The sequence below is a fragment of the Simochromis diagramma genome, unplaced genomic scaffold (assembly GCF_900408965.1).
Source record: "Simochromis diagramma unplaced genomic scaffold, fSimDia1.1 OVJJ01000646.1, whole genome shotgun sequence".
NCBI classification, from domain to species: domain Eukaryota; kingdom Metazoa; phylum Chordata; class Actinopteri; order Cichliformes; family Cichlidae; genus Simochromis; species Simochromis diagramma.
This window is the reverse complement of record NW_024387279.1, coordinates 372,229-385,188: the sequence shown is the minus strand read 5'-3', so window position 1 is coordinate 385,188 and position 12,960 is coordinate 372,229. Positions and strand designations below refer to the sequence as shown.

The following is a 12,960-nucleotide window of genomic DNA, read 5'->3' as shown; positions in this document are numbered from 1 at the left end:
AAGACTTGAGATCTGGACCTTGTTGTGAAAGAAATCTTAGTAACCAGACCTGTTGGGTTTGTAATTGATTACCCCTGCTTTATCACATCATGTAGATTTTCACTTAATTAAAATGACATTGTGACACTGTAACTGAAATACACAAATTATAAATTGAAATTAAAATAATAATTTTTAAGGAATTAGAACACACTTACTTGCTGTGTTTCAACATTTAATTCTGTTAATAGAAAACAACAACAAAACAATTGTCCCTCTCTCAACAATCTTTGTAACAAAACTTGAAATTGTTTGCAACTACAAACTACAGTTTGCTATACAAATAAAAATGTTCTGCACAAAAAAAATAGAACAAAAAAACATGCAGCAATTAGAATACATATAGGAACATATAGCAATGAAACCAAGGTTACTCAAAACTTAGAGTAAATTCAAAGCAGCGTGTGCACTGACTGCACTAACTCTGCAGGTAGCTTAAAAGGTAGAGCCTCTAGCATCACCTTAGAAGAGTTAGTTTAATGGCTTAATAGTTAACTGACACTGTTAACTATATGAAATACAATATTGTGTGTGATAAAAACAAAAAATAATAATGAAATGGCTATTGTATTATCCAGAGGGCATCAAGTGGTCTTTAAGATTGTCAGAAAAGGTTTATAGCAGTCTTAAATGTGGATAACCCAGCCTGTTTAACCTAAAGTGATATTCAGGCAGGATAAAATTTGCAGATATCAAACTAAAGCATTTCAATTTTTTTTGTTTTCTGTTTTACAGTTTTGTAGTCAGCAGAACTGCAGAATTAAAACTAAAATTATTTACTCCCCAGATGTGAAATGATCCAAAGTAGGTTTAGACATCAACAGCTGTCTGTCAGGCAGAGTTTTGGAAATATGAAGAGCCTTTCCTCAGGCTCCTTCTGAGCACTATGAACCACCTGGCATTTGAATGTGCAGCCTTGGTAATTCTTGGTGGGATTGAGTTTGAGGAAACTGAACATGGAGTACAGGCCGTTGACGTTCAGGCTGGGGGGAGTATTAAAGACACCAGAGACAACCTTGTCTCCATCTTTAGTCCATGTCACCAACACCTCCTCAGGACAAAAGTCTTTTATGTGCAGGTGCAAAGTACACTCTTCATTCACTTTAGGACACTGAGGTTCGTGGTTGATGAACATCACATCAGGAGGGGTTCCTGTTTGAACATACAAAGCAACACATGTAGTAAAGCATTATGGATATATTGATATTGAAGGATCATTTTGAATAACTCTTGTTTGTATAATTTTCAATGAGAAAGAAAATGCAAACTGTGGAATGGAAATAAAGTAGTAATTCAAAGTAAAATTTTAAATAATTAAATTGCTAATTACAAGTCTAAAGTATCCTACTGGTAACAAAAAACCCCAAAAAACTATAAGATGTGGTTGAAATTTAGGATAGTAAGTAGATTTAGGATAGTGAGGCATAGACAACAAAAAAGATACCATGACCCGCTACTTTCTAAAGTACCATTTTAAAGCTTCTGTCATCACCATCCTGGTTGTAAAACCCCAGATGTGATGAGGAGGACAAGTTGTTAGCCAATGAGTGTACAGTTTCACAGATCATCAGTAGCTAAAGCTAGTTTAGTCACTTTGTTTTATTTTCTGACATTTGGGAATTTGACTTCAGTTTCTTTTAACACATCAAAAAGAAACATACATCTGTCATCATAACTGATAGAAAAGTAGTCCTTTTTAACACTGACTAGTCTATCTTCCCAGAGCATCATGGTCTCTGCTACCTTTGACTCTAAAGGTCAGGTTGTGATTTACCATAAATTGCAATCAATTTAATGCCAGAAAGGGACCTCTTATATGCCTCTGACCATTTTCAGACTGATCTCTGACCAGTGCTGTGTGAACATATAACAGAAAACTTAGCAACAAACCAATTACAAATTGTATCTTTAGGCACCGTTTTCAGCCTGTGACACACACACCTGATTTATTCCAATTTCTATAGTTCAATTTTGAATCTATAACACAGTCATAGTCTTTTTACACCAACAAAAATTTCCATTAGCTGTCATATCTTAGCAGAAAGGTTCAGCATGTCCTTAAAAACTTTGAGGAAACTACAAAACACGAAAGAGGACAAAAGAAAAAGTGGGAGGCCTTAAAACTATCTATAGGATTAGTATCATGTCCTTGAGAAATAAATTTGTAAACATTGTGGAGACTGTCATGTTTGGGGCTACTAGTGGTGTTTGGGATGTTGTCAAAATTGATAGAATTATGACCATGGAAAACTATCGGGAGCTATGCATGGTGGTATTTTTGTGCACTGTAGACATATTTCCATTTATGTCTGCATGTTTCATAAATCACTGCATCTAGGTCCCATTTCCTAGCAAGATATAAAGAAATGAGGGGGTGTCTCAAGACCTTTGCATTCTACTGTACATCCATCATCACCAGGACATTTTCTTAACCAGCTAATCTAATCAGAGAGGCTGAGGTCTTTTAACATCTCCAGGAAGCTCCTGAGGATGTTTTACCAGCTGGTGTTTGCTGGAGTACTATTCTATGCTGTGGTGTGCTGGGGGAGCAGCACAGCAAAGAAGGACTCATCCAGGCTGGAAAAACTAATCAGGAAGGCTGGCTCTGTGGTCGGCATGAAGCTGGACACTCTGGTGACAGTGGCAGAGAAAAGGACATTAAAGAAACTGCTGGACATTATGGACAATGCTGGGCATCCTCTGCACACGGTCATAAATAACCAGAGGAGCCTGTTCAGCGACAGGTTGCTTCTCCCAAAGTCAAGAACCAACAGACTTAAAAACTCCTTTGTCCCTGAAACTGAATTTCCTGGAGGAACCCACCCGAGGGATTAATAAAGTTTCATCTAATCTCATCTAATCTAAAACATTCGAAGCTGCTACCTTGAGTGTTGATGTGGTAAAAGACATCCTTGTACCCCGGAGCTTGGAAGCTGGAGTGGTAAACACGGCAAGTGTACATGGCCCTCTCATCCTCTATGGCCATGATGAGCTCGATCTTACTCCACACATTGTAGAGGCGGCTCTGGTCAGAGAAGGGGCCAAAGTGAGTGACGAGGTGGACCTTCTCCCCATCATTCCTGTACCATTCCAGGTCGATGTCCTGGGGGTAAAAGTTCTCCACGCGACAGCAGAGAACCAGCAGCCTCTCCACCTTTGGGATCTGAGGAATGCTGGAGATCTTAAGAAAAGATGGTTCTACTGGAAATATGTGTGTGTGGTGGGAGGAGAGTACATGAGAAGAAAATGAAGTCAGTCAACAGGCATAATTTTATAATTAAATTATGTAGTCAAACATGCTAATGGTAGAAAAAGCTAAGATTGTGTCATACCATAAATACAGTTAGGTCCATAAATATTTGGACACGGACAACTTTTTTCTAATTGTGGTTCTGTACATTACTGCAACGGATTTGAAATGAAACCACTCAGATGGAGTTGAAGTGCAGACCTGCAGCTTTAATTCAGTGGGTTGAACAAAAAGATAAAAATAAAATGTGAGGAACCAAAGCAATCTTAACACAATCCCTTTATTACAGGGGCTCAAAAGCAACAGGACAGATTAAATAACTGAAATTTTTTAATGCTCTGCCAGGCTGTTACTGCAGCGGCTTTCAGTTGCTGTCTGTTTGTGAGCCTTTGTGTCTGAAGTTTAGTCTTCAGCAAGTGAAATGCTCTGTTGGGCTAAGATCAGGTGACTTGGCCATTCAAGAATATTCCACTTCTTTGCTTTATTAAACTCCTGGGTTGATTTGGCTGTATGTTTGGGTCATTGTAAATCCATATTATGAAACACTGCCCAATCAATTTGACTCCATTTAGCTGGATTTGAGCAGACAGTATGTCCCTGAACACCTCAGAATTCATTCGGCTGCTTCTATCCTCTGTCACATCATCAGTAAACACTAGTGTCCCAGTGCCACTGACAGCCATGCACACTGCCTCTGCTGTGTTTTACAGATGATGTGGTATGCTTCCCCCCTGGAGAGTGTTGTTTACTTAATTGGCTATTGTGAAGGGGTTTCTCATCGCCATGGAAATAATTCTGCAATCATCCACCACTGTTCACAAGTGCTTCTTTCTTTCTCAGGATGTACCAAACTGTAGATTTTGCCACTCAATTTATTGTACCAATATTAGGAGTGGGTTTTTTCTGTTTTCTCAGCTTTAGGATGGCTTCTTTTCAACGGCATGGAGCTGGCCACCTGTTTTCTGTTCACAGCAAAATCTTCCAAATGCAAGCACCAAACCTTAAATCAACTCCTGGCCTTTTATCTACTTAATTGATAATGACATAACAAAGGAAATGCCCACACCTGCCTGTGAAATAGCACTTTGAGTAAACTGTCCAATTACTTTTGTTTTGATGCGTGCTCAATCATCCAGGTAAGTAAATCTCCAAAAGTTGATTCTGTTCATCTGGACGTAGCGTTTTGTGGGAGAAACGTTTCGTCACTCATCCAGGTGACTTCTTCAGTCTCAGCTGACTGCAGGTTTCAATCTTATAAACAGTACATTTGCATAATGACTGAAACCAGCCCACTGAAGGAACAATGGGCTGGGAGGTCAGTTCCTTAATCTTAACGTTTCTCCCACAGAACGCCTTCTTGTCTTCTTGTCACAACCCCTTTGGGGTTGTGACAAGAAGATCTAGCATAAATTTTATCGTTGAATCTTTCATTAACCTCATGGGAAGTAAAAGCCAAAGATGAGGACTTTTGGAATGATGTCATCAGATATATGAATCAAAGATGTTTGGTGCGATTATGTCGCCTTATATGTAGACACCACTTAAAATAGGATCATGTGTTTATTTTCCCAAAATCTGGCAAACTTCCTATTTCATTTCATTTGTCTCTGGCTAACACAGAGAGACAGACAAACATTTATACTCACATTCACGCCTATGGGCAGTTTAGATTCACCAACTAACCCCAATAACTGCATGTCTTTGGGGACATGTGGGACTGTGGGAAGAAGCCAGAGAACCTGGAGAAAACCCAGCACATGTATAGAGAACATGCAAACTCTACAGAGGCCACAGCCAGTGCATTTGAACCAAGCCACTGTGCCTCCTAGTCTGGTATATAACTAGCGATGGGTATCGTTTAGGTTTTATCCGATGCCGGTGCCAAATCGGTACTTTTGAAACGGTGCCGGTGCTCAAACGGTGCTCAAACCGGTGCTTAAAGAATGGAGAACACAAAATTGGTCCAAAAACCTCTCATGTTCAGCTGTTTTTTTTGTAAAAAGATAACAATGTTAGCCTTTTCTGCAGCTATGGGGCATATATGGTATCACTCTTGGCTGGAAGCAGTGCCTAAACAATGGAAAAAACACAAACTTTGTCCAAAAACCTCTCATGTTTAACTGTTTTCCACTTTTTCTTTGGTCATTTTAGCCTTTTTGGCCAGGGTGAAGGGAGTATCTGCCATCAAACAAGAAGACAGCTGCATGTAGCTATGATGATGTTTGCTAGTTCACCTTACATGCATTAATGTAATAACGTGGTTAGCCTACTCAACGTAAATTATACACGAACAACATTAAGCTACTCACGCAGAGAAGAACGGCTGCTGCTGCATCATCATCCTCATCATTTCTGCTACACTGGCAGGGCTAGGGGCCAGGACTCTCCTCTTCGTGTTTTTGGGGGATGTTGCATAACAGGCAACCCACCCACAGTAGGTGTGCTCGGTGTGAGGTCTCGCAGCAAGCTATCAAATACGGCGCATTTCTGGGCTTTTAAAAAAAACACTATGCGTCGCCAGGTGTTTCATCGGTTACCTCCTTTGACAGTATCACAGTATCAGCTTAAAGCACTTGTTGCAGGCTGCTGAGTTTGCATCTTTTGCTGTGAAGTACAGCCAGACTTTTGACCGCTTTGCCTTGGTCATTTTTAATCTGTAGCTCTGCTCTAAAAGAACGTACGTACCTGGACCCGCCTACTATCCTCGGAAACGTAAAATGATTGGCTAGAAGTGTATCACAGCTCAGGAAAAAAAAGCACCGAAATAAAGCACCGAAATGTGCGCTGCTTTTCGGTCTGGTTACTACCGTTTATGTCAGAACCGGTGCCGACACCGGTACCCATCCCTATATATAACTATATATACTATATGTATATAAATTATGGTACAGAACTTAATTATATAATGTAATATAGATAAATAGAATTTCAACACAATCATTACTTCTTTTCTATAAATAGGATTAAATATGCCTACTGCACTTACTGGTACACGTGGATTGGGTCACGTGTTTCTCCAGTTAAACTTTTAGTTAGGGTGCATGGCATTATGGGATTCCAACACAGTCTCATGACATTTCTCGAAATAGTTGTAATATTTAATCTTTAATCTATTGTTATTTGTTCCTGGAAACAAATTTTATAGTTTTTTTTTCTGTACCAGTTCATGTCCATTTGCACGTATTGAATATTTCCCACTTTTAAAGGTTGCATTTTAGTGATAAGAGGAATTGGGGGCGGAGTTAAAAACGTTTGCCACTGTGCTGTGTATGACAATTTCAAGTCATACACATCACAGATTTTCAAACAGCTTGTTTGAGGTTAGGGATTAAAAACTTATAATTAGAAAAAGTTTGTGGTTTGGGAAGAATAGTTGCCACATCTTTTAAAGCTTTCTTTTCTCAGTGTGACACTTTGCGTTTCTCTGAAACATCATGCTTCTGTCATGAAATATCCTCCCTATTAAAAGAACTTTAATTACAAATCCATGCTCACACTCACAAAAAACGTAACAGTTTGTGTGCACACGAACATGTTTTCTTATGAAACCGGGCTGAGGATTTCCCCACTGAGCTGAATTCTCAGAGTGCCCTGTCTGATAATCTGCTCCCAAAGCCAAAACTACTCACCTTTAACCTTGACTGTGGTCTCCCTTCTGAAGCTCCTGTCCTTGCACCACACTACACACTGGTATTTGGTTTGGTCTTCAGTAACAGTCAGAAATACAGGCAGGAGAGATGTGTGATTTTTGCCATCTGACTGCAGACAAGCCCGTTCGCTGAGATCCTCAGTCTCCAGCAGGGAATCTGAAGAACCTGACTCTGACTGAATCACTGAGTCTGGACTGGTTCTTTGTTTAAACCATTTCACTTTGAGCTCCCACCTTGTGGCTCCCTGAATGGTGCACTTCAGTTCTGTGGGTACCTGAGCGTATATGATGTTGGGCTGACTGATTTCCGAAACATTAAATGGAACTGTGAAGAGAAATAGCAGCATTTTCTTTTCATTTTAATGAAATCAAACTTTTTCAAAATCAAACACACTTTATGATATCTAGGTAAAACTTTAAAGGGATGGTAATAAAGGGATAAAAAAGGCTCCCTAAATACAGAATTGAATTTAAAATCCTTCTCATCAGATAGAAGGTCTTGAATAATCAGGCTCTGTTTTATCTTAAAGGCTTCATAGTATCGTATCACCCCAACAAAGTAATTCACTTTCAGACTGCGGGCTTACTTGTGGTTCCTAAAGTATTTAAAAGTAGAATGGGAGGAGTAGAACAGGAGGCTTTCAGGCCTCTCTTCTGTGAAACCAGCTTCCAGTTTGGATTTGGGAAAGAACACCCTCTCTACTTTTAAGATTAGGCTTAAAACTTAAGCTGTAGTTTTTCCCTTAATTTACACATAGTTGCCAAATTTGTTAAATCTGTAGACATCTTTAATGTGAACATCTGACATTATCGCATTCAAATAACACCAAGCAAAGCAAATTATCAAAATTTAACAAAAGAAATGTGCTTGTGTTGATACATACCTTTGTAAAAATATCTGTAGAGATGCAAAGATCCTCCAGTAACACAGGTGACCAGTAGCAAAGTTATTACACTTGTAACAGCTATCACAGTGGCTGTACTGTGAAGCGGCTCTGATGGAGCTGAAGGAAAAGCACATGAAAGTAACATAGTAAATATTAAATGGAATGGTTCTTATATGGTGCTTTTCTTCTCTACTGGAAGACTCAAGTGAACTACAGGCACTTTTGCTTTGTACTTTGCTTTTTTGTGCTTCCTGTCTAACATTCACACGCACTCATACGCCAATGAGCAACTTTTGGTTCTTGCCCAAGGATACTTTGCCATGCAGACTGGAGCAGCCAGGGATCAAACTATCAATCTTCTGATTACCTGCGCTACAGTATACCACTATGTATCTATGAAATCAAGCGATCCAAAGAATAAATGAATAAAATCCCACCTTGAACAGCCAGTGTTACAGATCGGTTGTACAGACCATTGTAGGTCTGGTGCTCAACTTGGCAGATGACATGTATTTCTCCACCCCTTAGAACTGAGGAGTGCAGCGTGATGCCACTACGAATGCTGTAGGTGCCATCTGGATTGTGTACAGCCAGCTCATTGCAGACACGGGACAGTTGGCCCAACCCTGCATGGATGGTCTGGGTGCCATTTTGGATCAGCCACGTCACAGCCACTTTCTCTGGGTAGAAACCTGTTACATCACACTGTATGGTTTTCTCCTGTCCTTCTCTCACTGTTGCCTTTTCTGGGAGCAACACTGAAGGCAGAGCTGAAGGTGTGCGGTTCAGAAACAGATATTACATTGTTATCATTAAAATTATTTAAAATGATTGTGCTTGAATTCGACAATTTGCACAAAAATGGATATAATGTCACTAATTGTTTTGTGCATCTTGGTCTTGAAGCTATGAAGACCATAAAGTCCTCAGTAACACATTTATTATTAATCAAGTGAGCAGTTGGGTAATTTTCTTAAAAAGAAAGTACACCCTCGTTCAATGCTAAGGCTTTATAGGCATAATAAAAATATCCAGTAAAGACAATCACAGATTAACATGGCATGTTACGCCATTATTTATTTAACAAAAACTAAGCCAAGATGCAAAACCACCTTTAGCTGCATCCATCCATCGCTTATGTAACGAATGACCACTGTACAGGACTCAGCACAGCCCAAGTTTGTTATTTTCATTTATCAAAGCTTAACATGGAAGCTCTGTAGAGCACTAGTGGGATCTTCCAGCAGCAAACACAACTGGCAGATCTCCATACCGTGCTGCTGATAAGCTGCACCCTGGAATTTTTACAACTTTGAGACAGTTCATTTAGGTTTGCAGGCAACTGTTTGTGCACATATACATGTGTATATATATATATTACTGTAAATCTTATGAGAATACTACCTTTTTATAGTTCAGCCTGTTCCACAGGGTCACCTTGTTTAAACTTTGAGAATAAATTAATGCATGCATAAATTTCATACATTTTCTTAAACAAAAAATAACCTGCAGCTTGTCTGTTTGGTGAAGCTCGCTGACATCTGAAATGTCACATTTTAAATTACCTGCAACTTCACGTTAAAGTTCCTCCTTTTTTGTATTATTAAGCTAGATAAACACCGTGGCTTTCTTGGCCCATATAACTCTCAGGCGTACCGAGCACTTTCAGAGCAGTGGACTCTGTGTAGATCAGAGGGTTGATGACTCTGCAGGTGTACAGTCCTTCATCTCCTACAGTGACATTATGAAGCTGCAGCGACGCATCACTCTGACGCAGGCACGTTTCATTCACCACAGAGCCTTCTTTGTACACATGAGCTCTTCCATCTTCCAGCGTGTACACCATGCTCTTCTTTGCGTGTTTGTCCACCATGTTCCATTCAATACTAAGAGCACTCCACTCCACTAGCTTATGCGGTGTGTCGAACATGCAGCTGAGCGTTACCTCATTGCCCACTAAGACACTGAGCTCTCTGGTGATCTCAGCCAAGGAACCTGGAAGGAGTCATGTAGACTATGAGAATGAAAAGGACAGAGCTGTCATTTACAAGCCAGAACACTGACAAACACTCACCTTTACAGTACAAGGCAAGAACCATGAGTTTAATCGTCATGTTTGTGATACGCTGCTGATCCATGGGGTCTCAGATGTTACCGTCACTGTAAATTAAAAATGAAAGCAACATGTGACACATTTGTTTTTACTTGGGTGTGTTCGCACAATTCAAACACAGTTAACTGAAGATCACGTGGTGCGTTACAAATCCTGTGTTATTAAGCATGGTTGTGGTGGCTAAACATTCACCTTAAGTGTCTGCTTATCAGTCATAGTGCACCTCCTCTTGGACTTTGACCTGCCTACCTGACTTCTAGTGCCATTCAGACTCAGAATTTTAACTGCAGAAGAAAACCAAAGAGGCACAAGGAGAATCTGCAAACACTATCCACAAAGGCTCCAGCCAACCATGAAATTTAAACCCAAAACCCTGTATGTATGTCGTCACCATTAAGTTCTGGTTTGGTCTAACCATTACAAATTGGTACTTGTGAAAATTTCTGGTAATTTCTATTCCAAAGTTTGTTCTGCATCCAACATGTTCACTGTATTGCTGTAGGGTCTTTACCTTACAATATAAAGCACCTTGAGGCAACCGTTGTTGGAATTTGCTGCTATATAATTAAAACTGACACTTGAATAGCTGACTGTTCTCTACAAGTAACCTTCTCCGTGATTGAGGAAACACTCATTTCTGCTGTCTTTAAAATCCTGCATCACTGCTTCAGCTTATCAGTGCTCATGTCAAAAGGAATGCAGTAGTTTTATAAAGTTCTTAATACTAAAATGATCCACTTGTGTGTGCGTTCATAAATTCAGTTTACCGGTTCCATTTTTCATGGAACACAAACTACTTGATATATATACATATACACATATATCTATCTATCTTTCTATGTATGTCTCAATTCCCTTTCGCCCCTACGGGCAGTCTATCCTTCAAGCTCGGGTCCTCTACCTGGGAGCCTGACCCTCAAACCTGGGAGCTTGAGGATACTGAGCAGTACCTTAGGTGCTTTTATATAAATCACCACATAAACTGCAAGATCTGAGGCCCCATTTATTAGAAATATTGTTATATTCAGTTACAATTTTTGCATAATGTTAATTTACAGACTGTGCACAACAGTGTCTTAATTTCAGCGTTATGAAATTCCACAAGTTTGCCCCTGTACACACATGGGGAGTATCTTCACCCCACCATTGACCTCTTCCTTCCCCTCAACCGAACCTCGTCAAGCTTTTTAATGACAGCTGATGACTTCTTGGATGACGCTGTGTAGCTTTTCAGCAGCTTCTCAAACAGTTCCTCTGTGTTGGGGTGGGTACTGAGGAAGGCTTTCTCCAGCACATACAAGTCCACACCCTTATCCTCGGGCAGAGCAGAGATGTAACTCAGACCAAAATCTATGAGGACCAGGTCGGATTCTCCTCCCTCTGGGCTGGGTCTCAGCAGCATGTTGGAGGTGGTCAGGTCTCCGTGGATGACATCTTCATCGTGCATTTTAGCCAGGACCTGCCCCACGCGCTCGGCCAGCCTCTGCAACTTCAGCTCCTTGCAGGAGTCAGACTGTTGAGCAGATGCAATATAGTCACGCACAGTTGAGGAGCCCACAATGTCCTCCAGGAAGATACAGTGGCAGGTATAGTCCACAAAGTAGACTACAGGGGCAGATATTCCTGTGAAGAAGAAAAAGTCTGATTTTACAAACTTTGTGTGACTACAATACCATTCAATTATCGATTAAGGTTTGTGTGTGGCTAAAAGATGTTTCAGTGTGGGCGGAGCAGATTTTAGAGAAAATGTTCAGATCCATGTTGAATAAGGGGCAAAGATAACACAGAAGTTGAGAATGCACAACAAAACATAAGAGATAAAATGTGAGAAGGGTTGAATTTGTAATTTTTCATGAAGCTGACTTTATGCAGAAGCTGTGACTAAACATCTGTGGAAGCATTTGCTCATCTATTGTGCCCCCTTGTGGAGAAGAAGGGGTTTGTACACAACATATACCAACTATGAGTTATGTAGGGATCACTTTCTTGCATTTGAATGAAACGAGCAAAGGAATAAACACATTCCACTTTGTTGTTAATCAACTAATGGCTGCTTAATCTTTTGGTCACAAACCAGAAAACTAAATCATGTGCAAGTATAAATATTCACAGATCTGAAGCTTCCAACAAGGTAGAACCACTGCTGTGTACGTCTCTGCAGACTCAATATCGTCTGTTGTTCAGATAATAAAAGCAATTTAGCTGAAAAGTCAATCTGGCTTAATCACTGACTCACGACCAGCAAAGCCAACAGTCTACCCAGTGGGTTAGTTGGCCACAAATTTTCTTAAACCACCTTGGGGTGGTGCTAATTGGATCACCTCCACCAGCGGAGGACTTGCCTGCTCTCCGACACCGTAATATGGCGCGGACCTCCTGCACGGTCCTGCGGTGAGTCAGCTTTTCGTCTAAGGCTGGGTGTCTGTAGCGTTTAGGGAACCTTTCCTTCACTATGGTTGGCGTTCCCAGAAACTCGGCCCGGTACACCCGGGCTTCTGCCCCTTGCTTCAACAACTCTGCTCGCCTGAGGAACTCAGGGACCGCCATGTTGTTCTCCCGCGCCATGTTTACTTCCTCCTCCACGCTGTGCGGTCCCTCCGTTTTCCTCCGTGCTCTTTTTTTACGTCTGCCACCTAGCGACCACAAAAATACCTACACATAAATACAGAGAAACGTTTTCGATGTAGAACACATATACACAAATAATACACAAAATATACACAAATAACCTATGACTCACAAAGTTCACGCCATATAAAACCGGCTTCTTGAACATGACTCGGGTTCACTGTACATAAAGAGGCCTTCATTGTTACTATTAATGCAATAGACCACCTTTTGAATGTGATTCAAATCATGGAGCTGACAAATCTGCAGGAGCTGTGTGATGGCAGCATGACAACATGGACCAAACTCTCTAAAGAATGCTTTCATCACCTTGCAAAAACAATGCCTTTGAAAACTAAGGCGGTACAACACAGTGTACCTAATAAAGTGGCCAGTTAGTGTATTCATTCAATTC

General features: G+C 40.5%; 2 protein-coding genes across 2 annotated transcripts; both read right to left on the bottom strand.

The window, feature by feature from the left end:
* Nucleotides 1-197: 197 nt before the first annotated feature.
* On the bottom strand, nucleotides 198-10,791 carry LOC120715955. Its single transcript, XM_040003256.1, has 7 exons — nucleotides 9,900-10,791; nucleotides 9,482-9,820; nucleotides 8,263-8,595; nucleotides 7,823-7,942; nucleotides 6,919-7,263; nucleotides 2,923-3,240; nucleotides 198-1,191 (listed from the first exon to the last, which is right to left on the bottom strand). Exons 1-7 carry the CDS (start codon nucleotides 9,961-9,963, stop codon nucleotides 857-859), a joined length of 1,854 nt encoding a protein of 617 aa, XP_039859190.1. The 5' UTR covers nucleotides 9,964-10,791; the 3' UTR covers nucleotides 198-856.
* Nucleotides 10,792-10,928: 137 nt separating this feature from the next.
* Nucleotides 10,929-12,587, bottom strand: tp53rk (TP53 regulating kinase). Its single transcript, XM_040003258.1, has 2 exons — nucleotides 12,281-12,587; nucleotides 10,929-11,561 (listed from the first exon to the last, which is right to left on the bottom strand). The coding sequence occupies exons 1-2, from the start codon at nucleotides 12,501-12,503 to the stop codon at nucleotides 11,074-11,076; spliced, it is 711 nt and encodes a 236-aa protein (XP_039859192.1). The 5' UTR covers nucleotides 12,504-12,587; the 3' UTR covers nucleotides 10,929-11,073.
* Between the last annotated feature and the right edge of the window lie 373 nt (nucleotides 12,588-12,960).